The following is a 26563-nucleotide window of genomic DNA, read 5'->3' as shown; positions in this document are numbered from 1 at the left end:
GAATGGGAGTGGGATGGGGACAGTGATGGGAATTGGATGGGGAGAGGGATGGGAATGGGATGGGGACAGCAATGGGAGTGGGGTGGGGACAGGAATGGGAGTGGGATGGGGACAGGGATGGGAGTGGGATGGGGACAGGGATGGGAGTGGGATGGGGACAGTGATGGGAGTGGTATGGGGACAGGTTTGGGAGTGGGATGGGGACAAGGATGGAAGTGGGATGGGGACAGGGATGGGACTGGGATGGGGACAGGGATGCGAGTGGGATGGGGACAGTGATGGGTGTGGGATGGGGACAGGAATGGGAATGGGATGGGGACAGGAATGGATGTGGGATGGGGACAGGAATGGATGTGGGATGGGGACAGTGATGGGAGTGGGATGGGGATAGTGAGGGGAGTGAGATGGGGACAGTGATGGGAGTGGGATGGGGACAGTGATGGGAATTGGATGGGGAGAGGGATGGGAATGGGATGGGGACAGGGATGGGAGTGGGGTGGGGACAGGAATGGGAGTGGGATGGGGACAGGGATGGGAGTGGGCTGGGGACAGGGATGGGAGTGGGATGGGGACAGTGATGGGAGTGGGATGGGGACAGGTTTGGGAGTGGGATGGGGACAAGGATGGAAGTGGGATGGGGACAGGGATGGGAGTGGGATGGGAACAGGGATGGGAGTGGGATGGGGACAGTGGTGGGAGTGAGATGGGGACAGGGATGGGAATGGAATTGGGACAGTGATGGGAGTGGGATGGGGACAGGTTTGGGAGTGGGATGGGGACAGTGACGGGAATTGGATGGGTCGAGGGACGGGAATGGGATGGGGACAGGGATGGGAGTGGGATGGGGACAGGGATGGGAGTGGGATGGGGACAGGGATGGGAGTGGGATGGGGACAGGGATGGGAGTGGGATGGGGACAGTGATGGGAGTGGGATGGGGACAGGGATGGGAGTGGGATGGGGACAGTGATGGGAGTGGGATGGGGACAAGGATGGGAGTGGGAAGGGGACAGTGATGGAAGTGGGATGGGGACAGGTTTGGGAGTGGGATGGTGACAAGGATGGAAGTGGGATGGGGACAGGGATGGGAGTGGGATGGGAACAGGGATGGGAATGGAATGGGGACAGTGATGGGAATGGGATGGGGACAGTGATGGGAGTGGGATGGGGACAGGGATAGGAGTGGGATGGGGACAGGGATGGGACTGGGATGGGGACAGGGGTGCGAGTGGAATGGGGACAGTGATGGGAGTGGGATGGGGACAGGAATGGGAATGGAAGGGGACAGGGATAGTAGTGGGATGGGACTGGGATGGGGACAGGGATGCGAGTGGGATGGGGACAGTGATGGGAGTGGGATGGGGACAGGAATGGGAATGGGATGGGGACAGGAATGGGAGTGGGATGGGGACAGTGATGGGAGTGGGATAGTGAGGGGAGTGAGATGGGGACAGTGATGGGAGTGGGATGGGGACAGGAATGCGAATGGGATGGGGACAGGAATGGGAGTGGGATGGGGACAGTGATGGGAATTGGATGGGGAGAGGGATGGGAATGGGATGGGGACAGCAATGGGAGTGGGGTGGGGACAGGAATGGGAGTGGGATGGGGACAGGGATGGGAGTGGGATGGGGACAGTGATGGGAGAGGGATGGGAACAGTGATGCGAGTGGGATGGGGACAGGTTTGGGAGTGGGATGGGGACAAGGATGGAAGTGGGATGGGGACAGGGATGGGAGTGGGATGGGGACAGTGATGGGAGTGGGATAGTGAGGGGAGTGAGATGGGGACAGTGACGGGAATTGGATGGGTCGAGGGATGGGAATGGGATGGGGACAGGGATGGGAGTGGGATGGGGACAGGGATGGGAGTGGGAAGGGGACAGTGATGGAAGTGGGATGGGGACAGGTTTGGGAGTGGGATTGGGACAAGGATGGAAGTGGGATGGGGACAGGGATGGGAGTGGGGTGGTGACAGTGATGAGAATGGGATGGGGACAGGGATGGGAGTGGGATGGGGACAAGGATGGTAGTGGGATGGGAACAGGGATGGGGACAGTGATGGGAATGCGATGGCGACAGGGATGGGAACAGGGATGGGGACAGTGATGGGAGTGGGATGGGGACAGGAATGGGAATGGAAGGGGACAGTGATGGGAATGGGATGGGGACAGTGATGGGACTGGGATGGCGACAGGGATGGGAGTGGGATGGGGACAAGGATGGTAGTGGGATGGGAACAGGGATGGGGACAGTGATGGGAATGGGAAGGGGACAGTGATGGAAGTGGGATGGGGACAGGTTTGGGAGTGGGATGGGGACAGGGATGGGAGTGGGATGGGAACAGGGATGTGAGTGGGATGGGGACAGTGATGGGAGTGAGATGGGGACAGGGATGGGAATGGAATGGGGACAGTGATGGGAGTGGGATGGGGACAGGTTTGGGAGTGGGATGGGGACAAGGATGGAAGTGGGATGGGGACTGGGATGGGAGTGGGATGGGGACAGGGATGGGAGTGGGATGGGGACAGTGATGGGAGTGGGATGGGGACAGGGATGGGAGTGGGGTGGGGACAGTGATGGGAGTGGGCTGGGGACAGTGATGGGAGTGGGATGGGGACATGGATGGGAGTGAGATGGGGACAGGGATGGGAATGGGATGGGGACAGGGCTGGGAGTGGGATGGGGACACGAATGGGAGTGGGATGGGGACAGTGATGGGAATTGGATGGGGAGAGGGATGGGAGTGGGAAGGGGACAGTGATGGAAGTGGGATGGGAACAGGGATGGGAATGGGATGGGGACAGTGATGGGAATGGGATGGGGACAGTGATGGGAGTGGGATGGGGACAGGTTTGGGAGTGGGATGGGGACAAGGATGGAAGTGGGATGGGGACTGGGATGGGACTGGGATGGGGACAGGGATGCGAGTGGGATAGGGACAGTGATGGGAGTGGGATGGGGATAGTGAGGGGAGTGAGATGGGGACAGGGATGGGAGTGGGATGGGGACAGGAATGGGAGTGGGATGGGGACAGGGATGGGAGTGGGATGGGGAGAGGGATGGGAATGGGATGGGGACAGGGATGGGAGTGGGATGGGGACAGGGATGGGAGTGGGATGGGGACAGTGATGGGAATTGGATGGGGAGAGGGATGGGAATGGGATGGGGACAGGGATGGGAGTGGGATGGGGACAGGGATGGGAGTGGGATGGGGACAGTGATGGGAATGGGATGGGGACAGTGATGGGAATTGGATGGGGAGAGGGATGGGAATGGGATGGGGACAGGGATGGGAGTGGGATGGGGACAGGGATGGGAGTGGGATGGGGACAGGGATGGGAGTGGGATGGGGACAGGAATGGGAGTGGGATGGGGACAGTGATGGGAATTGGATGGGGAGAGGGATGGGAATGGGATGGGGACAGGGATGGGAGTGGGATGGGGACAGGGATGGGAGTGGGATGGGGACAGTGATGGGAATGGGATGGGGACAGTGATGGGAGTGGGATGGGGACAGGGATGGGAGTGAGATGGGGACAGTGATGGGAATGGGATGGGGACAGTGATGGGAGTGGGATGGGGACAGGGATGGGAGTGGGATGGGGACAGTGATGGGAATGGGATGGGGACAGTGATGGGAATGGGATGGGGACAGTGATGGGAGTGGGATGGGGACAGGGATGGGAGTGGGATGGGGACAGTGATGGGAATGGGATGGGGACAGTGATGGGAATGGGATGGGGACAGGGATGGGAGCGGGATGGGACAGGGATGGGAATTGGATGGGGTCAGTGATGGGAGTGGGATGGGGACAGGGATGGGAATGGGATGGGGACAGTGATGGGAGTGGGAAGGGGACAGTGATGGAAGTGGGATGGGAACAGGGATGGGAATGGGATGGGGACAGTGATGGGACTGGGATGGCGACAGGGATGGGAGTGGGATGGGGACAAGAATGGAAGTGGGATGGGAACAGGGATGGGGACAGTGATGGGAATGGGATGGCGACAGAGATGGGAGTGGGAAGGGGACAGTGATGGAAGTGGGATGGGAACAGGGATGGGAATGGGATGGGGACAGTGATGGGAATGGGATGGGGACAGTGATGGGAGTGAGATGGGGACAGGGATGGGAATGGGATGGGGACAGGGATGGGTGTGGGATGGGGACAGGGATGGAAGTGGGAAGGGGACAGTAATGGGAGTGTGATGGGGACAGGGATGGGAATGGAATGGGGACAGTGATGTGAGTGGGATGGGGACAGGTTTGGGAGTGGGATGGGGACAAGGATGGGAATGGGATGGGGACAGAGATGGGAATGGGATGGGGACAGTGATGGGAGTGGGATGGGGACAGGGATGGGAGTGGGATGGGGACAGTGATGGGAGTGGGATGGGGACAGGGCTGGGAGTGGGATGGGAATGAAATGGGGACAATGATAGGAGGTGGATGGGGACAGGAATGGGAGTGGGTGGAATGGGATGGGAATGGGATGGGATTGGGATGGGGACAGGTTTATATAGTTACTGAGAAAGAAATTGGAAAATTTGAGTTCTTGAGGTCCTTTCTGGATCAATACGGAAGCTTTATTGTTCAGATAGTGTCCAAGGTGGAGACAGATGCAGAATTTAGGAAGTGGAGTTTGTGGGAGGCAGTGGAGGTCAGCTGGGAATGTGGATGATATCTGAGGCAGCAAGGTGAGGTGCTGAAATGTTCCGCTTTGGGGATCCTCTGGTTTCTTACTTGGGATTAGTGGCCTGGGATTCCAAAGGATTGTCCTGGTCTTTGAACACACATTTCCTAATCAACCTTTGAACTAAAATGGAAGTGTGACTCTTGACCAATATTTGATTTTGGGGGTTCAATATTGAACTCCGTGACCGTTAACAGGAGGACTTCAGAATGTTATGGGCCAGGGTTTAGAGAACCCCAAAGTTTATCATGGAGTTCACCTGACCCACAAAACAATGTTTATTCTATGAACTCCAGTTAACCTTTTTAAAACATACAGTGAACATCTTTGCAACCATCAATTCAAATACACCCCCCAAAGAATACAACACTAAGTAACCCTTAAGCTGTCCTTTTAACATCCATAAGACTTTAAAAAAAACTTTTAACAGAAGCACATCGGGTTAAAGTCACTCCTATTAGTTTTATTACTATTATTAGTTTTAAATCACCAAAGTATCGATTTACAGTCTTTAGATTAGAGAGAGAGAGACTCATACCCCTTCTGGCTGTCACTGCAGCTATCCAGTTCTGAAAACGAAACTAGAACCCGCCCGGCAGCAAACAGCCTAAAACGAAAGTAAAAAGCTGACAGACAGCCCAGCTCCACCCACTCTCTGACATCACTGACAAACACCCATTTCTTAAAGGTACTCTCACATGACAAGAACAAATTTGAACCTGAGATGATAGCGGCCGTGCTGAGTTATTCACTCCTCCCAACACCACAGAGATTAATCATTCAGCAGACTGCTACTGTGGGGGTTTACAGTGCGCGGGGCTGGCTGTCTCACTCAGCCCCCTAACAAGAGTCTCTCTACCTCGCTGTGTGTGAATTGTTGAGGAGATGGCTTTCACAAATTCACCGCTGTGTTTTCTACCCACAGAGAGATAATGAGGATGGGCCACTTCGTCGCCATGATGGCGATTTACATCGTGCTCATGCTGTGCATCTGGGCCGAGGGGTTCAGCTGTTTCCCAAGGTGCTGGCACGAACTGTGTGGCTGGGTCCAACAGTCATACAGCGCCAGGGCCATCCTCATGCTTCTATCCATCTCGCTCAACTTCATCTCATCTTTATATGACATGGTGAGACTCTGAGATTTTGGTACAGTGCTTCACAATATATTGCTGGCTGAGTTATACTGAATGGAGCTAAGGCCTGGGTTTACACCCCTGGACTAACCACATGGTGGAACTGTCCCTTCACTAAATGGGGCATGGTGGGGGGGGAGGGTGCCCCAATGTCATTGCGGTGCCTTGCAATAGGATCCCGGTCAAATGAATGGGTGGGAATTTTGATATGAGTTGGTTCACCGATAGTTTCTGTCATTTCTTGGTGTTCTGGAGAACTCTTTTGATTTTTCTGCATTTGTCGAGGATCTCCTCATTCCTTTGCACGTCACGTTTTCAAAAAGAAGTAGGGGATTGCCTACAGAAGGGAGCACTTCAGAAATGGTGGAGAGAGGCAGAAGGAAGAGGAGGAAGAGTGGGTCCCGTGGATCAGGAGGCACAGCCTGAACGGGTGCAGGGTCAGCAGGAAGTGCAGCACCGAAGGGACTGGATAAGGCACCATTATCCTCTCGCCTACAAGAGCTTCTGATACCTGGGCATGCCTGAGGATCGGTGCTGAAGAAGGCCCAACCTCCCCAGGCTGATGGTCACCTCTGACCTGCTTGGTGTCGAGCTCGTCACTGACTGTGTCTGTGGCCATCCTATGCCACTGGCTCTTAAGGTTCAGTGGTTCGAAACCTTTACACCTCAGTTTCATTCCCGGAGAGGGTGGGAAGCCTGCATGGTTTCTCACGATCGACTGCCCACGGCTGTATCTCGCTGACCACTGACACTCTGCCCACGGCTGTATCTCGCTGACCACTGACACTCTGCCCACGGCTGTATCTCGCTGACCACTGACACTCTGCCCACGGCTGTATCTCGCTGACCACTGACACTCTGCCCACGGCTGTATCTAGCTGACCACTGACACTCTGCCCACGGCTGTATCTCGCTGACCACTGACACTCTGCCCACGGCTGTATCTCGCTGACCACTGACACTCTGCCCACGGCTGTATCTCGCTGACCACTGACACTCTGCCCACAGCTGTATCTCGCTGACCACTGACACTCTGCCCACAGCTGTATCGAGCTGACCACTGACACTCTGCCCACAGCTGTATCTCGCTGACCACTGACACTCTGCCCACGGCTGTATCTCGCTGACCACTGACACTCTGCCCACGGCTGTATCTCGCTGACCACTGACACTCTGCCCACAGCTGTATCTAGCTGACCACTGACACTCTGCCCACGGCTGTATCTCGCTGACCACTGACACTCTGCCCACGGCTGTATCTCGCTGACCACTGACACTCTGCCCACAGCTGTATCGAGCTGACCACTGACACTCTGCCCACAGCTGTATCTCGCTGACCACTGACACTCTGCCCACGGCTGTATCTCGCTGACCACTGACACTCTGCCCACGGCTGTATCTCGCTGACCACTGACACTCTGCCCACAGCTGTATCTAGCTGACCACTGACACTCTGCCCACGGCTGTATCTCGCTGACCACTGACACTCTGCCCACAGCTGTATCTCGCTGACCACTGACACTCTGCCCACGGCTGTATCTCGCTGACCACTGACACTCTGCCCACAGCTGTATCGAGCTGACCACTGACACTCTGCCCACAGCTGTATCTCGCTGACCACTGACACTCTGCCCACGGCTGTATCTCGCTGACCACTGACACTCTGCCCACGGCTGTATCTCGCTGACCACTGACACTCTGCCCACAGCTGTATCTAGCTGACCACTGACACTCTGCCCACGGCTGTATCTCGCTGACCACTGACACTCTGCCCACAGCTGTATCTAGCTGACCACTGACACTCTGCCCACGGCTGTATCGAGCTGACCACTGACACTCTGTTCCGAAGGATCAGCACCTTCACTCACTTCTGGATTGGCACATGCGGCCAGGCAGAGTGAGCCAGAGGTTTCGCTGTTATTGCAGGATCCAGGCAACCATTGACAGCAGGAATGTGGGACACCCTGGCGCCTTCATCAATAGAAAGGGATTCCATCTTGTGACCACAGGAGGCAGATACTTCAGTTTCATTCCAGGGAGGTGGGGGGGGGGGGGGGGCATCTGCCAGGGCAGGGGGGAACAGTGGGGGGGGGGTGTCGGTGGTGATGGGGATGATGGGGATGGGGCTGGGCTGAACCCCCCACCCCCACCCCGGGGTGTCCGGGAACAGACCACCATTCCCACGGTCTGCAAGGCAGCCATGGTGCTGACCACCCCTCTGATCAACCATCATGGCCCATGGTTGCGTAGAGTGACACCGGCCGTAAGAGTGCCCCCATACCACTCCCCTGCATGCCACTCCACCCCACCAAGACCCTCAACCCCACAACCACTTGATCAAATCATCCTGTGAATTTATCTTCTCAATAAGTCTCCCATGTGGGACCTTGTCAAAGGCTTTGCTGAAATCTATGTAAACTACATCAACTGCACTACCCTCATCTACACTCCTGGTCAGAAAATTCAATTAAATTTGTTCGGCATGACCTCTCTCTGACAAAGCCATTTAAAAAAAATTAATTTTGACTACCCATTTATTGTTTTCCAATTAAGGGGCAATTCAGCTAACCTGCACATCTTTTGGTTGTGGGGGTGAGACGCACGCACACACAGAGAGGCGGTGACAGAGGGGAGGGGGTGGCATAGTGGTATTGTCACTGGTCTAGTGATCCAGAAACCCAGGGTAATGACCTGGGGACACGGCAGGTGATGGAATTTAAACTCAATAAAATATCTGGAATTAAAAAGTCTAACGATGACCATGATACCATTGTCGATTGTCGGAAAAAACCATCGGGTTCACTCATGTCCTTTAGGGGAGGAAATCTGCCGTCCTTACCTAGTGTGGCCTACATGTGACTCCAGACCCACAGCAGTGGGGCTGGTTTAGCACACTGGGCTAAATCGCTGACTTTGAAAGCAGACCAAGGCAGGCCAGCAGCACGGGTTCAATTCCCGTACCAGCCTCCCCGAACAGGCGCCGGAATGTGGCGACTAGGGGCTTTTCACAGTAACTTCATTGAAACATACTTGTGACAATAAGTGATTTTCATTTTCATTTTCAATGTGGTGGCTCTTACCTGCCCCTAAAGAGCAATTAGGGGTGGGCAATAAATGCTGGTACAGCCAGCGACGGCCGTGTCCCATGAACGAATAAAGAAAAATGGGCAAACTCCACACAGACAGAGTGACCCTGACCGGGATCGAACCTGGGTCCTCAGCGCCATGAGGCAGCAGTGCCAGCCACTGCCGCCGCCCCCCCCCCCCACCACAAAGCCATGCTGACTATTCCTGATCAAACTTTGCCTCTCCAAGTGGAGATAGATTCTCTCCTTCACAATCTTCTCCAGTAGTTTCCCAACCACGGTAGCACAGTGGTTAGCACTGTTGCTTCACAGCGCCAGGGTCCCAGATTCAATTCCCAGCTTGTGTCACTGTCTGTGCGGAGTCTGCACGTTCTCCCCGTGTCTGCGTGGGTTTCCTCCGGGTGCTCCGGTTTCCTCCCACAAGTCCCGAAAGACGTGCTGTTGGTGAATTGGACATTCTGAATTCTCCCTCTGTGTACCCGAACAGGCGCCGGAATGTGGTGACTATGGGCTTTCACAGTAACTTCATTGCAGTGTTAATGTAAGCCTACTTGTGACAATAAAGATTATTAAATCGTTGACGGGAGACACACTGCTCTGTCCTTACCTGGCTTATCTCTACAACTTTTCTAATATAGTGGGATCACATTAGCTATTCTCCAGTCCTCTGGCACCTCCCGTGGCCAGAGAGGAATTAAAAATTTGGGTCAGGGCCTCGGCAATCTCCTCCCTCGCCTCCCACAGCATCCTGGGACACAATTCATCCGGACCTGGAGGTTTGTCCATTTTAAGCCCACCCTATGACAACTTGCTCAATCTCTCTCCCCGATTTCCATAAATATCTCCTCATTCTCGTGGGTGAAGACAACTGTGAAATATTTGCTCAACAATGCCCTCTGGCTCCACCCACAGATTCCCCCCATGGTCCCGAATGGGCCTACTGTTTTTCTGGTTTTCCTCTTCCCATTGATATACTTACAGAATATCTTGGGATCTTCTCTACTTTTACCAGCCAAAGCTTTCTCATATTGCTCTCCTTAATGCTTTCTTAAACTCCATCCTGCACGGCCTGTACTCCACTAATGCCTCTGCAGATTTGCTCCCCTTATACTTGTTAAAAGCCTCTCTTTTCCTACTTATCGTATCCTGAATGTGTCTGGCCATCCATGGTTCTCTGGGCTTGCTACTCCTTCCTATTACCCCAGGTAGTTAGTGTTGTTCAATCTTCATCAGTCACATTTGCATCTTTTAGCAGGATATGTAACCATCAAGAAATGGAGTGAACAAGTAATGATTGACACCGGGTGAGTGGGCGAGAGTGGGTCAGTGGGATTAATTTGGGATTGGCAGAGGGCTATGGGAGAGGTGGAACGATACAGACGGGCTGGTTAAATGGGCAGAACAATGGCAAATGGAATTTAACCCTGAAACGTGTGAAGTGATGCACTTTTGGAGGACTGACAAGATGGTAGGACTCGAGAAAGTACAGAGGATCAGAGGGACCTTGGGGTGCATGTCCTTAGATTCCTGAAGACAGCGGGCAGGTTAAGAATATGTGACTTTATTAGTCAAGGCACAGAGTACAAGGAACAGGAAGATTATGCTGGAGCTGTATAAAACGCTGGTCAGTCCCCAGCTGGAGTACTGTGTGTAGTTCTGGTCACCACACTATAGAAAGGAAGTGATTGCTCTGGAGAGGGTGCGGAGGAGATTCCCCAGGATGGTGCCTGGGCTGGAGCGTCTCAGCTACCAACAGAGATTGGATAGGCTGGGGTTGTTTCCCCTGGAGCAGAGAGGCTGAGGAGGAACCTGATTGAGATGTGTGAGATTATGAGGGATAAATCGATAGGGTGGATAGGAAGGAACCTTTTCCCTTAGCAATGGGGTTAATAACCAGGGGAGAGAGTTGGACCGGAGGAGATTTGTTTGGGATTGATTCGGGACTATGGAGAGAGTGTGGAACAGTGGGATTGAACCAGGGTTATGGGGAAAGGCACAGTGGGATTTGATTCTGAATTGTTTTAATACAGATGGGTCGAATAACATCCATGCATTGTTATAAATTCTCCTGCTCATTGCTGATTCTGACTTGTGTAATTTCTCCTCAGATTTGGTGTCCTGATTTGAATCTATTTGCAAGTTTAAAGTTTAACTTCACAACGTGGGATCTTCCTGGTGTGTGGTCAACAAGTATCTGCAACCAGACTGAGGTATGTTGGATATCGGTTTCCACAATTGTCTCATCATTTATTTCTGTTTACTGAGGTCCGTTGATTGAGGGGTCACATTAGGCTATTGGGAACAGCTAAGATAAGAAACATTTCATGTTTAAATAACCCTGCTTGCTAGGTCTTAGATATTGTATTTATATCACCCCTCCACACCATGAAACAGCACAAGGCACTGTGCAGGAGCCAAGTAAGGAAATATTGGGTCAGAGAGATCGGTTTTAAAAGGGTCTTCGAGGAGGAAAGTGAGATCAGAGTGAGAGAGACCCAGGAAAGGGATTCAAGAGCTTGTGAGACAGGCACGAACGGTGGAGGGATTAAAATTGGAAATGCCGAAGCGGCCAGAATCAGAGGAGAACAGATATCTGTCAGGGTCGAGGGGTTGGAGAGATTTCAGAGAGAGGGAGGAGCGAGGCCATGGAGCGATTTGAAAACAAAGTTCAGAACATTAAAGTCAAGTCATTGCTTGAGCAGGAGCCAAGATGACGTCAAAATCGTATCTCAAGATCAAATGTAACATCAAGGTTCTGAACGGACTTCACCTGACTGTTGCCAGGGAGACAGGTGAAGCCAGAGGTCAGTTTGAAAAGGGGTCAGAAACAATGGCTTCGGTCATCCTCGTATTTAATTGGAGGAGGTTTCTGCTGATGTATAAATGGATGTTGGGTAGGCGGCCTGATCACATCGAGACGCGGGTTGAGAGACATGGTGCTGAGGTAAGAGCTGGATTTTGTCAGCGCACGTCTGGAGAGTAATATTGTAGCTTCAGATGATGATGCCGAAGGAGGGAAAAATGAGAAAGAAGGGGAAATATTTGTTTTGCCAGGGGTCAGACTGAAGACATCGGCAGAGAAAGATCTTTAGGAGGAGGGCAGGAAGAGTGAAGTGGCTCCTGGAGAGAATCTGCCGATATGGGCATTGTGGCTGGTTGCAGTGGAAAGTAATGTGTGTGACTTTGGAGGATTCCTGCAGGCGGTGTTTCTTCATTAATCTTTGGGCAGCTCTCTAAATCTTGGCACAAAACCAAATTATTGGCGAGGAGGACTTTGCAGGGTCAACTAGGCAGCGTGTGTCTCCTGCGGCCAGCGCAAGGTCAGGTGGTCAGTCAGCTTTTAATCTTACTTAATGCTGCCGCAGCAGTTTCATTCATTTAGGTAATTTTACAGAGTAGACTGGGAGGAACTCCCTCCAATGACGGAGGGATGGAGAATGAGAGGGCAGAGACTCAGTCACCCGTGGTTATGAATATCCTTTGTTATCATGGTCTGTGTGGTCTTACTGTTTCGAGACTTGGTTTGGCTTAGAATGTGTATTAATCTGCATTTGGAATGTGGGGAGTGCAGGGATGAAGATGCTTACTCCTACCTCTTGTTGCTTTGGAAAGGGGAAAAAGGCCTTCTCCTCGAATCACTGGAGTCCACTATCAGTTAATTGGTCACTGGTAAACTAGACAATGCTTCTGGAACCACAGTCCAACATTTCTAAGAAGATGAATAATGATGTGAATACAGGAGGTAGAAATGTGTGAAGTTGCTCTAATCCAACCATTTTGTCTTTTCCCAGTATTTCGTCCTGAGTGGGGTAACATCAATGGTCAGCTGTGCGGTCTTTCTGCATCTACATTCGATCCTGAAGCTGTTATCTGTCACTTTAATCGTTTCCACGTACTCCTACATCTCCCACATCAGTTTCAAATACTTGGATTCGCAGATGAAGGAAGATTTGCCAGGGTAATCGGATCAGAAATTGCCCCCAAATCAGCACTTTGATCCCTCTGAAACCTCCTTCCTGTTGTTTGAATTCCCAAACTGTACACTGTGCTCCACTGGGCCAGAACAGAAAGATGTGGAATCAGTTTGAGTCGAGATAAGAAATGGGAACGTTAAGAGGTCACATGTGGGATGAAAAGGGGATAGCTGTGTGGAACGCTCTTAAGAACGGCAATATGTCAAAGGAGGAAGTGTTGAGTATCCTAAATTGCATTAAGGTGGACAAGTCCCCGGGGCCAGGTGGAATCTATCCCAGTTACTGTGGGAGGCAAGGGGAGAAATAGCTGTGGTCTTAACAGATATCTTCACATCCTCTTTGACCACAGGCGAGGTTCCAGAGGACTGGAGAACAGCCAATGTTGTTCCCTTGTTTAAGAAAGGAAGCAGGAATAATCCAGCAAGTTATAGGCCGGTGAGCCTGACATCAGAGGTGGGGAAGCTTTTGGAAAAGATGCTGAGGGACAGGGTATATGCACATTTGGAGGAAAGTGGACTAGTTAGTGACAGGCAGCATGGTTTTGTACGGGGAAGGTCATGTCGCACCAACTTGATTGAGTTTTTTGAAGAGGTGACAAAGAAAATTGATGAGGGAAGGGCAGCGGATGTAGTTTATATGGACTTTAGTAAGGTGCTTGACAAGGTTCCACATGGCAGACTGTTACAAAAACTAAAATCACATGGGATTCGGGGTGGGCTGGCTAGATGGATACAGAACTGGCTTGGTTATAGAAAACATAGATACATAGAAGATATGAGCAGGAGGAGGCCTTTTGGCCCTTCGAGCTGCTCCGTCATTCATCACCATCATGCCTGACCATCCAACTCAATAGCCCAATCCTGCTTTCCCCCCATAGCCTTTGATCCCATTCTCCCCAAGGGCTATATCCAGCTGCCTCTTGAATATTTTCAATGTTTTACCATCAATTACTGCCTGTGAGATAGAGAGAAGCGGGGGAAGTGGCTAGCCCTGTTGCTTACAGCTCCAGGGCCCCAGGTTCGATTCCCCGCTGGGTCACTGTCTGTGCAGAGTCTGCACGTTCTCCCCGTGTCTGCGTGGGTTTCCTCCGGGTGCTCCGGTTTCCTCCCACAAGTCCCGAAAGACGTGCTGTTAGGTGGATTGGACATTCTGAATTCTCCCTCAGTGTACCCGAACAGGCGCTGGAATGTGGCGACTAGGGGATTTTCACAGTAACTTCATCGCAGTGTTAATGTAAGCCTACTTGTGACAATAAAGATTATTATTAAGTAATTAAGTTATGGTCCGATTAATAAGTTTGCGGATGACACGAAGATTGGTGGAGTTGCTGATCGTGCCGAGGATTGTCAGAGGACACAACAGGATATAGATAGATTGGAGACTTGGGCACAGAAATGCCAGGTGGGAGTTTAATCCGGACAAATGCGAGGTGATGCAATTTGGAGGATCAAATCTAGGTATGAATTATACTGTAAATGGCAGAATCCTTAGGAATATTAACATACAGAGGGATCGGACTTCCGGTTGCGGCTATGCGGAGCTAAGTCGCACATTCAGCGGCTCCCGCAAAAACGGACGTGAGGGCTTTTTTCTGGCCCCCAACGGACCTTTTTCGACGTTTCCCGGTGTGGGAAGGTGTTTATAATAGCTCCCCGTCAGTATATGGCTTCAACTAGGAGCGGGGCGACAAAAAAGGTGGTGGTGGACCCGAAGAAGATGCAAGGGAAGAAGAACAAAATGGCGGCGGGCGGAGACCAGGCAGCGTGGATGCAGTGGGCGGAGGAGCAGCAGGAGGGTATCCAGCGCTGCTTCAGAGAGATTAAAACGGACCTGCGAGAGCCGATGAAGGCGTCTATTGATAAGCTGCTGGAGGCACAGACGACCCAGGGGGTGGCGATCCGCGAGGCTCGACAAAAGGTCTCCGACAATGAGGACGAGATCTTGGGCCTGGCGGTAAAGGTGGAGGCGCACGAGGCGCTCCACAAGAAATGGCAGGAGCGGTTCGAGGAGATGGAGAATCGGTCGAGGCGGAAGAATCTGCGGATTCTGGGCCTCTCGGAGGTTCTGGAGGGGCCGGACATGGGGGCCTATGTGGTCACCATGTTAAACTCGCTGATGGGAGCGGGTCCTTCCAGGGGCCCCTGGAGCTGGAAGGGGCCCATAGAGTGCTGGCGGGGGGGCCCAAGGCTAACGAGCCTCCGTGGGCGGTGCTGGTGCGGTTCCATCGGTTCGTCGATCGGGAGTGTGAGCTCAGGTGGGCCAAGAAGGAGAGGAGCAGCAGGTAGGAGAACGCGGAGGTTCGGATATACCAGGACTGGAGTGCGGAGGTGGCGAAGAGGAGGGCCGGGTACAACCGGACGAAGGCGGTGCTGCACAGGAAGGGGGTGAAGTTTGGCATGTTGCAGCCGGCGCGACTGTGGGTCACCTACAAGGACCGGCACCATTATTTTGAGTCTCCGGAGGAGGCGTGGGCCTTTGTTCAGGCCGAGAAGTTGGACACAGATTGAGGGTCGGGATGGGCGATTGCGGACTGCGGTGGATATGTTATGTTTATTTATTTTCGAGGGGGGGAGGCCTTTGCATTGCTCCGGATTTCTTTTTCTCTGTGTTTATCTCTTCCAGGTCGGTTTGGGTGGATGGGGTGGGTTGGGCACTGTTTTGGTTGGGTTGGTCGGGGGGGCTCTTGGAGGGGGGTAGGTATAAACGGAACAGGGGGGGTGGACGGCGGTGAGATGGGGCCCCGCGGTGGAGGGGGAGGCCCGAGTCGGGGGTGAGGGGACCGGGCCTGTAAAAGGAGCTGCATCAGAGGTGGCGGGGCCGGGCAGGTGGAAAGCGCGGGCTTTTTCCCGCGCTGAGGACTGGGGGGGGGGGGGGGGGGGGGCCGGGGGGGGGGGGGGGGGAAGCGAGGGTTGTTTCCCGCGCTTAGAACGGAAGGGGGAGGGGGAGAGCCTATGGATGGGGACGGGAGAGGAGGGTGTGCCACACAATGGGAGGAGTCGAAGGAGAGGCGGGAGTGGCCGGGGTCAGCAGGAGTCAGCTGACTTGCGGAAGTGCAATGGGGGGAGTAAATCAGCTAGGATGGGTCCTAGGTGGGGGGGGGGGGTGATCGAGTTGCTGATGCTATGGTCAAGGAGGAGCTGGAGCGAGTGGGGGGGGTTGAGACAGGGGTATGCCGCCGTGGGGAACGGGCCGGGTGTGGGATGCGGGCGCGTGGCTGGCCGAGGAGGGGTTATGGCTAGTCGGCGGGGGAGGGGGGCGGGTAGCCCCCTGATCCGGCTGATAACCTGGAATGTAAGGTGACTGAATGGGCCGGTTAAGCGGGCCCACGTGTTCGCGCACCTGAAGGGTCTCAAGGCGGATGTGGTTATGCTCCAGGAGAGACACCTGAAGGTGGCAGACCAGGTAAGACTGAGGAAAGGGTGGGTAGGTCAGGTGTTTCACTCGGGGCTGGATGCCAAAAATCGGGGGGTGGCGATCTTGGTGGGAAAGAAGGTGTTATTCGAGGCGTCGAGCATTGTGGCAGATAATGGCGGTAGGTACGTAATGGTAAGTGGTAAGCTGCAGGGAGAGAGGGTGGTACTGGTCAATGTGTTTGCTCCGAACTGGGACGATGCGGGTTTTATGCGGCGTATGTTGGGTCAGATCCCAGACTTGGAAGTGGGGGGCCTGATAATGGGGGGGTGACTTTAACACGGTGCTGGATCCAGCACTGGATCGCTCCAGGTCTAGGACGGGTAGGAAGCCGGCGGCAGCTAGAGTGTTGAGGGGGTTTATGGACCAGATGGGAGGGGTGGACCCTTGGAGATTTGCAAGGCCGGGGGCGAGGGAATTTTCATTCTTCTCACATGTCCATAAGGCTTATTCTCGAATCGACTTTTTCATTTTGAGTAGGGCGCTGATAGCGAGAGTAGAGGATACCGAGTATTCGGCAATAGCCATTTCGGACCACGCCACCGCTGTGGCGCTTGGAGGTGGGGCTGTTGGCGGACGAGGAGGTGAGCGAGCGGGTCCGAGGAAGTATAGAGAGGAACTTGGAGACCAACGACAATGGGGAGGTCCGACTGGGGATGGTATGGGAGGCACTGAAGGCGGTGGTGAGGGGAGAGCTGATCTCCATCAGGGCCCACAGGGAGCGGAGGGAGCGGGGGGAGAGGGAGAGGCTGGTGGGGGAGATGGTGAGGGTAGACAGGAGGTATGCGGAGGTGCCCGAGGAAGGATTGTTGAGGAAGAGGTGCAGCCTCCAGGCCGAATTTGCGGAGGCTTTTGAATGTTATCATGATGCCGGCGAGGGAGGGGGAGGCGGAGATAGTGGTGGCGATGGACGCTGAGAAAGCCTTCGATAGGGTAGAGTGGGGATACTTGTGGGAGGTGCTGAAGAGGTTCGGGTTTGGGGAGGGGTTTGTCAGATGGGTTAGGCTGTTGTATGAGGTCCCGATGGCGAGTGTAGCCACAAACAGGAGGAGGTCCGAGTACTTTCGGTTGCACCGAGGGTTGAGACAGGGGTGTCCCCTGTCCCCCCTGCTCTTCGCACTGGCGATTGAACCCCTGGCTATGGCACTGAGAGAGTCGAGGAACTGGAGGGGGTTGGTGCGGGGTGGGGAGGAGCACAAGGTGTCGCTTTATGCGGACGACCTGCTGCTGTATGTGGCGGACCCGGTGGGAGGAATGCCAGAGGTAATGAGGATGCTTAGGGAATTCGGGGACTTTTCGGGGTACAAGCTCAACATGGGGAAGAGCGAGCTGTTCGTAGTTCATCCAGGGGACCAGGAGAGGGGGATTGGCGAGCTCCCACTAAAAAGGGCGGAGAGGGGCTTCAGATATTTGGGGGTCCAGGTGGCCACGAGCTGGGGGGCCCTGCATAGGCTTAACTTTACAAGGCTGGTGGAGCAAATGGAGGAGGAGTTCAAGAGGTGGGACGTGTTGCCGCTGTCCCTGGCGGGTAGGGTGCAGTCAATCAAAATGACGGTGCTCCCAAGGTTTTTGTTCCTGTTCCAGCGCCTCCCCGTGTTTATCCCGAAGGCTTTTTTCAGGCGGGTTAACAGGAGTATAATGGGGTTTGTGTGGGCGCGAGGGACTCCGAGGGTGAGAAGGGTGTTCCTGGAGCAGAGTAGAGATAGGGGGGGGACTGGCGCTGCCCAACCTCTGTGGGTACTACTGGGCCGCCAATGCGACGATGGTGCCCAAGTGGGTGACGGAGGGGGAGGGGACTTTCATGTAAGAGGCTGGAGACAGCGTCTTGTGTGCGTACGAGTCTGGGGGCGCTGGCAACGGCGCCGCTGCCACTCCCTCCAAGGAGGTATACCACGAGCCCGGTGGTGGTGGCGGCCCTCAAAATTTGAGGGCAGTGGATGCGGCATAGGGGGGATGTTGGGGCCTCGGCTTGGACCCCAATACGGGGAACCACCGGTTCGCCCCAGGAAGAACAGATGGAGTGTTTTTGGGGTGGCACAGGGCAGGGATACGAAAGTTGGGGGACCTGTTTGTGGACGGGAAGTTCGCGAGCTTGGGTGAGCTGGAGGAGAAGTACGGGCTCCCCCCGGGGAACACCTTCAGGTACTTACAGGTAAGGGCGTTTGCCAGGCGGCAGGTGGTGGAATTCCCGCGGCTACGGCCACACACAGTACAGGACAGGGTGCTCTCGGGGGGGGTGGGTGGGAGTGGGGAAAATCTTAGAAACTTACCAGGTGATGCAGGAGGAGGAGGAGGCCTCGGTGGTGGAGTTGAAAGGTAAGTGGAAGGAGGAGTTGGGAGAGGAAATTGAGGAAGGGACGTGGGCATATGCCCTGGGGAGGGTGAACTCTTCCTCTTTGTGCGCGAGGCTCAGCCTCACACAGTTTAAGGTGCTGCACAGGGCACACATGACCGGGACAAGGATGAGTCGGTTTTCTGGGGGTGAGGACAGGTGTGTTAGGTGCTCAGGGAGCCCAGCAAATCACACCCATATGTTCTGGGCACGCCCAGCGCTGGAGGAATTTTGGAAGGGCGTAGCGAGGATGGTGTCGAGGGTGGTAGGATCCAGGGTCAAACCGGGCTGGGGGCTCGCAATATTTGGGGTGGCACAGGAGCCGGGAGTGCAGGATGCGAAAGAGGCCGGAATTCTGGCCTCTGCATCCCTGGTAGCCCGGCGAAGGATTCTTCTTCAGTGGAAAGATGCGAGGCCCCCAAGCGTGGAATCCTGGATCAGCGATATGGCAGTGTTCATTAAATTGGTGAGGGTGAAATTCACCTTGAGAGGGTCGGTACAAGGGTTCTTTAGGCAGTGGGAACTGTTCTTAGACTTTCTGGCAGAACGCTAGACATTGGTCAATGGCAGCAGCAGCTCGTGGGGGGGTTACTTTATTTTTGTTTATGTTATTTACACTGGAAGGGTCTGAGGGGGTGTATACACCTGTTGTCTTAAGTCAGGGTGTTAATGTTAATTTATTATTTAGGTACGGGGGGGAGGGGTTTGGGGGGTTGCTGTTTTAGATTGTGTTTTGTACTTAACCCTGTTGGGTTCTTTTTTTTCTCATTTTGTTATTGATATTTTATGAAAACCTTTAATAAAAATTTTTTTTTAAAAAAACATACAGAGGGATCTGGGCGTGCAGGTCCACAATTCCCTAAAAGTGGCAACACAGATGGCCAAGGTGATTAAGAAGGCATATGGCATGCTTGCCTTCATCAGCCGTTCGGAGTACAGGAGTTCGGACATTATGTGGCAGGTGGAGAGGCTGCATTCGGAGTATTGCGTGCGGTTCTGGTCACAACATTGTCAGAAGGACGGGGAAGCTTTGCAGTGAGTGCAAAGAAGGTTCACCAGGATGTTGCCTGGTCTCGAGGGTGTTGGCTATGAGGAGAGGTTGAATAAACGAGGATTGTCCTTTGAGATAGAAATTAAGATTGGTAAGGAAGAGTGTGCCTGTGGCTGGTGACGCATAGAAAATACAATTGGTAACAGAGGAATTCGGAAGGTTCAGAGGTCAGGTGAAAACACTCACTAGAGAGCAGCCCACACAAAGGAGAATGCCAAAATCTTTCATTGGCCTATAAATGGTAAAAGGCAGTGACGGGCTGATTAGGGTCATAAAAGGAAAATGGCCTGAAGCTTAATAAAGCAGAATGTCAAATTGGGGTTGACAGCACCACCTTCTTGTGAGACAGGCTCTACAAGGTGTGCAGTTAGATAATGAGGAGGTAAAGGCTATTTTGACGATGCCACATCTCACAGATAAAAAAGGCATTCTCCGGATACTGGAGATGATCAACTTGGTTGGCAAGTTTATTCCCAACCTGGAATCTAAAACCTCTCACCTCCGAGATATGATAGAAAGGACATAGTGTTCCAATGACCTCCCAGACGTGAGCAGGAGTGGCAGGCATTATCCATCTCGTTGTCCACAGTGCCAGTGCGAGCGATTTTTGACGCTGCGATAAAGATCAAAACTGCAGCCGATGTTGGCCTGGGAGCGATGGTACTGCAGTAGAGCGCAGACGACAGCTTGCTGCCTGTGGCATACGCACTGGCGGAGACGGAGCACAGGTCTGCACACATCGAGAAAGAATGCCTCGGGTTAGTCAGTGGTTTGGACAAATTCCATGTTTATGTGAATGGTCTTCCGACATTTCTTGTGGAGACTGACCACAGGCTACTCGTCTCAATTGTGTGAAACGTCCCCGAGAATCCAGCGTGTGATGAAGAAGCTCCAACGCTATGCTTTTGAGCTGATCTACACACCAGGCAAGCATTTCATTGTCACGGATGTGCTTCCCGAGCCACGGGCATTAACGAGGTACGCCTGGTTGATGAGGACGTGCAAGTCCTTGGTGATCTCGTCACGTAATCTTCCAGACTCTGATGATAAGTCGGGTCTAATAAAGGAAGAAACCGCCACAGTCCGACAACGCGCAATAAAGTATCTCCACGAGGGAGGGCCTAAGGGTTCCTGATCGGGTTATTACAATGTGAGGGCAGAGCTGAGTGGGGTGAATGGATTTGCACAGTGACAGCGCAGGATTGTGGGTCCACATTCCTGGAGGACACTCATTCTCAAGAAGCTCCATGAAAGGCACCTGGACATTGAAAAGTGCAAGCGCGGGCCAGGGATACAGTTTATTGGCCCGGCAGCACCCAAGACATTGCGGCCATGGTTAATAGCTGTGACACTTGTCAGAAGTTCCAGTGCGGGCAGAGCAAAGAGCCGATGGACATGGGTGAAATTATCACAACCCCTTGGCAGAAGGTGGGCATGGACCTGTCCCACGTCAATGGAAGAGACCTTTTGGTCATCGACTGCATCTCTAATTATCCGGAGGTAGCACTGCCAGTGAATCTGACTGTAGAAAGCCATTGGCAGCCAGTCGGACATGGACCTGCCACCTTTGGCCTATCGCTCTGGCCACTCATCAATGGGCTGTCACCAGCACAGCTGCTGATGAACAGGCAGCTACGGACCACCCTGCCTTCCATCACAGCTCACCCCGTGGATCGAGGAACGGAGCGGAAGCTGCTTCTTCAGAAAAGGAGGCAGAAGGGGTTCGACGACAGATTGGCCAGGAAGCTCCAGCCAGTACATCCAGGTGACACAGTTAGGCTGGAGGATGCCAATGGAAACGGATGGGCAAGGCTTGCAAAGGTACTGCAACCGGCAGGTCCACATCCGTTTCTCATCATCACTGAGGGTGGCTCGGTCTTGCGGAGAAACCGAAGAGCGCTGTGCAAAGTTCAACGTCCCTTCGTTTTGTCCAACAGAAGAGCTGGTATGTAATCCCAAAACAGTTGAAGAGGATACAGACCACCAATCAGAGCCAGCACTCAGAGAAACATCCGCAGCAATAAATACCGAACAAGCAGGAACACCAACGGCAAATGAAGGTGAAACACAATCGCCGACTCCGCCACTGCTCAGGCGGGCAACCAGATTACGTCGTAAACCTGACAGACTGAACCTGTAGTGAACCGCGTACAGTTACATGTTTGGAAGCATTGTGCATGTCATGTTTGGTGAAGCACAGTTACATGTGTAAATGTCAACACTTCTGAAGGAAGGGCAATGTGGTGATCTGCATGTGCATATCAATATATATAGTTATCGGTACAACTACAACCAGCAGGTGGCGATATAGGTCCACCATGTGACTGGAGAGATTCGGCAGTTGGTAGTGAGTCGTACTAGAGGACAGTCACATTAGAAGTAGTCCCAGGAAAACAAAGAACAAAGAACAATACAGCACAAGAACAGGCCCTTCAGCCTGTACCGGTCATGATACCACCCTTGGCCAAAACTCTCAGCACTTCCTTGTGCCGTGTCCCTCTATCCCCGTCCTGTCCATGTGTTTGTCAAGATGCCTTTTGAACGCCGTTAATGTATCTGTTTCCACAACCTCCCCTGACAACGCGTTCCAGGCACTCACCACCCTCTGTGTAAAAACCTGCCTCGCACATCTCCTCTAAACTTTGCCCCACGGACCTTAAACCTATGCCCCCTAGTGACTGACCCCTCCACCCTGGGAAAGAGTGCCTGCCCATCCACTCTATCCATGCCCCTCATAATCTTGTCGACCTCTATCAGGTCACCCCTCAACCTCCGTCTTTCTAATGAAAACAGTCTGAGTCTATTTGCAAACTTTACCCACCCGCTCAGCCTTCACTGAATTAATTTATTAGTTACCGTTTGTATTACAGTTTGTTAGATATCTTTCCACATGTTAATTTTGTTCAGAAATTATCTTGCTAGTCAAAGAAGTAGATGCTCTGTGTGCATCTGTACTACGGCCACAACACAGAGCATAACAGTCCTCACCAACAGACCACCACAGGCCCGATACGTGTGCAAACTGGGGTAAAACAGGCCGCCCCATCGCACCAACGTTCACCCCCATCTTCCTCACAACAACACTCCACCCCGTCACCCTGAAGCTCCCGCTGCAATGGAGCTAGCCTACCGGACAAGCGGGAAACTGTTCAACCTCCGACACCTCCAGACCAGAACCGAGACCACCCTGCCTGTCATCGAGCTGCAGGAAGCAGACGACGCCTGTGTGTGCGCACAAGGCCGGGCTACAAACCATCGTTGATGCATTCACCGAGGCATCTGAGAGAATGGGCACCACATTAAACATCCGGAAAACAAAGGTTCTCTACCAGCCGGCTCCTGCCGCACGAAACTGCCCCCCCGACCATCAGGGTCCACGGCGAGTCCCTGGACAATGTGGATCATTTCTCATCCATCAGGAGCCTCCTCTCAGTGCGAGCAGACATTGACGATGAAATCCAGCATCGACTCCAATGTGCCAGCGCAGTCTTCGGTTGCCTGAGGAGCAGAGTATTCGAAGACCGAGGCTCCAAACCCAGCACCAAGCTCATGGTCTACAGAGCAGCCGAGGTCCCCACCCTCCTGAATGCATCTGAAACATGGACAATGTACAGCAGACACCTCACATTCCTGGAGAGATATCGCCAACGTCGCCTTGGCAAAATCCTGCAAATCCACTGTCAGGACAGGCGTACCAACGTGACTGTCCTCTCCCTGGCCAACAGCCCAGGATCGAGGCACAGGCCACCCTCGACTCGCTGTGATGGGCGGGGCCACATTGTCCGCATTTCTACACAAGACTCCCAGAATAAGTGCTCTACTCCAAGCTCTGCAATCACGAGGAGGGCAGAGGAAACGCTACAAAGACACTCTGAAAGGCTCCCTAAATAAAAGCATTATCCCCATCGACAAGCGGGAATCGACGGCCTCAGAACGCACCAACTGGAGAAATACCCTCCCGCGAAGGCCCCAATCACCTCGAGCGTCAGAGGGTGGAGTGCACGGAGGCCAAGTGTCAACAGCAGAAGGAGAGCGCAGACCCCAGAGCGTTCCACCCACCCACCTCACCAAACCTCTGGCAGAGTCTGCAGACCCAGGATTGGACTATTCCGTCACCGCAGAACCCACCCACCCGAGGGGGAAGCGAATCACCCTCGACCCTGAGGGACTGCCGCCAGAGGAGATCGACTCGAGAACGTGTAGGAAAATCTACATCAGAGCAGTGGGAGTTATTCAAAATGGACGTGGAGAGAGGACAAAGTTCCCGTCAAGGTAAAGGGCGAAACCACAAAGTCCAGGGAACCCTGGACGTCCAGAGAAATACAGGATTGGATCAGGAAAAAAAGGGAGGCTTTGGCTGATACAGGGGACTAAAAGACGTTGATGCCTTGGAGGAGTACAGAAAGCTCGGGGGGGGTGGGTGCTTTAAAAAAAAATCAGATGAGTGAAGAGGGGCATGAAAACACACTGCCAGAGAAACTAAAGGAAAATCCGAAGGTGATTTATAAAGATATTAAGGGTAAGAGGGTGACCAGAGAGTGTGGCCCAGTAGGGTTCAAAGTGGCAACCTGTGCGTGGAACCAAAAGATGAAGGTGAGGTATTAACTGAGTATTTTGCCACTGTGTTCACTCTGGAGGAGGCGATGTAGGTGCAGAAATCAGGGAGTGGGGCTGTGATATACTTGATCGGCATTGAGACGGAGTTGGTGTTAGCGGTTTTAGCAGGTTTAAAAGTGGATAAATCCCCAGGCCCAGATAAGATGTATCCTCGGCTGCTGTGTGAGGAAAGAGAGGTGATTGCAGGGCCTAATTTTCACATCCTTTCTGGTCACAGGTGAGGTGTCAGAGGATTGGAGGACAGCTAATTATTCACGAAGGGAGGTGTGGAAAAACCAGGTCATTACAGACCAGTGAGTCTAACGATGATGTGGTGATGGTGGCGTTGGACTGGGGTGGGCACAGTAAGAAGTCTTACAACACCAGCTTAAAGTCCAACAGCTTTGTTTCGAACACTAGCTTTCGGAGCGCAGCTCCTTCCTCGGGTGATTCACCTGAGGAAGGAGCTGCGCTCCGAAAGCTAGTGATTCGAAACAAACCTGTTGGACTTTAACCTGGTGTTGTAAGACTTCTTACTGTGAGTCTGACATCAGTGGTGGGGAAATTAGAGGAAAGGTTTCTGAGGGATAGATTTAATCTGGAGGCAAGGATTAATCAAGAATAATCAGTGTGGCTTTGTCGGGGGGGGGTCACGTCGAACAAATGTGATTGAATCTTTCTAGGAGGTGACTAAATATGTAGGTCGGAGTTTGTTTTGTGACTGGAAGCTGGTGTTCAGTGATGCGAGAAAATGTTCAAGTGTTGGAAAATGGGATAGAATAGATCGGTGCTTGATGGCCGGCACAGTCACGATGGGCCGAAGGGCCTCTTTCTGTGCTCCGTGACTCTCAGGCCGGGATTCTCCGAGTCTCCCCGCCGAAATCGCGCTCGGCGCGGGGGCGGAGAATGGGGCGGAAGACCTGCAAACGGGTCTGACACCGTCCCGCTACTCTCCGGCGACCGGAGAACGCCGCCAGTTGCGCGTGCGCGGTCGACACGGCGCCGGTCGGGGCCGGTCAAAGAGGCCCCCACGGCAATTCTGCGCCGGCAACTGGCCAAGTTCCCACCGGCGTGGTTCACGCATGGTTCCGCCCGGCGGGAGCTCGGAGTGGTGGCTGCGGACTCAGTGGGGGTTGGGGGGATCTGTCACCGGAGGGGGGGGCCTCCACGATGGCCAGGCTCGTGATCGGGGACCACTGATCGGCGGGCACGCACAAACTGGGGGGGGGGTCTATTTCTTTGGGGCCAGCCACTGTGGGGTCCGCCATGTCGCGTGGGGTGGCCCCGCAGGCGGCCGCCGCACGCATGCGCGGACCCACGGCCAGATGTGCAGGGCCCTATATCGGCAGTCGCAGCTGCGTGGAGTACTCCAGGGTCCTGCAAGCCCCCTTCAAAACGGAGGATCACTCCAGACTTTCTGGAATAACGTCCGCAGTGATTTAGGCCCGTTTTCTCAGGGGCGTGGAGACATAACCCCATTGTTGGAGAATCCCATCCTCCGACTCGAAAAGAGTAACTGAAGATCATGGTGCTCCTCTGGAGAGTGATTCTGGGGAATTTGAAATGGGAAGCAAAGAAATAGCAGAGGCGTTGGACAGGGATGATGTGTCTGTTCACTGGAGAAGAATTTGAAAACTTCCCAAAAACACTTGAAAATCAAGACATGAAAAGGTGTGAGGAACTTAAAACAATCATCATCAGGGGAAAGGGGAATCTGTGGATGTGGTGTACTTGGACTTCCAAAAGGCAAAAGGTGCAGTAGGGTCGAAAGGCTGAATGGCCCAGTGCTCCCAACGAATATCTGTGTATTTGATGACGTTATGACACAAGGCAAGAAAACATGGGGTGGGATTCTCCAACCCCCCGCCGGGTCGGAGAATTGCCGGGGGGGGCGGTGTGAATCCCACCCCTGCCGGCCGCCGAATTCTCTGGCACCGGAGATTCGGCGGGGGCGGGAATCGCGCCGGTCGGCGGGGCCCCCCCTCCCCCCCCCGGCGATTCTCCGGCCCGCGATGGGCCGAAGTCCCGCTGCTCCTATGCCGGTTCCGGCGGCGTAGATTGAATCAGGTCCCTTACCGGCGGGGGGCAGGCTCCGGGGGCGGGCTCCGGGGTCCTGCGGGGAGCGGGGGGGGCGAAGCCACCCTGGGGCGTGCCCCCAAGGTGGCCTGGCCCACGATCGGGGCCCACCGATCCACGGGCGGGCCTGTGCCGTGAGGGCACTCTTTTCCTATGTGTCGGCTGTGTAGGCGTCTGCGATGGCCGCGCGTAGGCGACCCCCCCCCCCCC

At 53.8% G+C, this 26563-nt stretch overlaps 1 protein-coding gene across 1 annotated transcript in view; it reads left to right on the top strand.

Moving 5' to 3' along the window:
- LOC140428672 (adenylate cyclase type 8-like) overlaps positions 1 to 26563 on the top strand; it is a 377241-nt gene that overhangs the window by 268726 nt on the left and 81952 nt on the right. Inside the window, exons 10-12 of the mRNA XM_072515387.1 lie at positions 5620 to 5821; positions 11022 to 11123; positions 12705 to 12871. Of these exons, the coding sequence (XP_072371488.1) occupies positions 5620 to 5821; positions 11022 to 11123; positions 12705 to 12871 (471 nt within the window). The remainder of the gene's footprint in view (positions 1 to 5619; positions 5822 to 11021; positions 11124 to 12704; positions 12872 to 26563) is intronic.

The sequence above is a fragment of the Scyliorhinus torazame genome, chromosome 1, assembly GCF_047496885.1.
Source record: "Scyliorhinus torazame isolate Kashiwa2021f chromosome 1, sScyTor2.1, whole genome shotgun sequence".
Classification (NCBI taxonomy): Eukaryota; Metazoa; Chordata; class Chondrichthyes; order Carcharhiniformes; family Scyliorhinidae; genus Scyliorhinus; species Scyliorhinus torazame.
The sequence above is the reverse complement of the archived record's forward strand: the minus strand, read 5'-3'. Positions and strand labels throughout refer to the sequence as shown.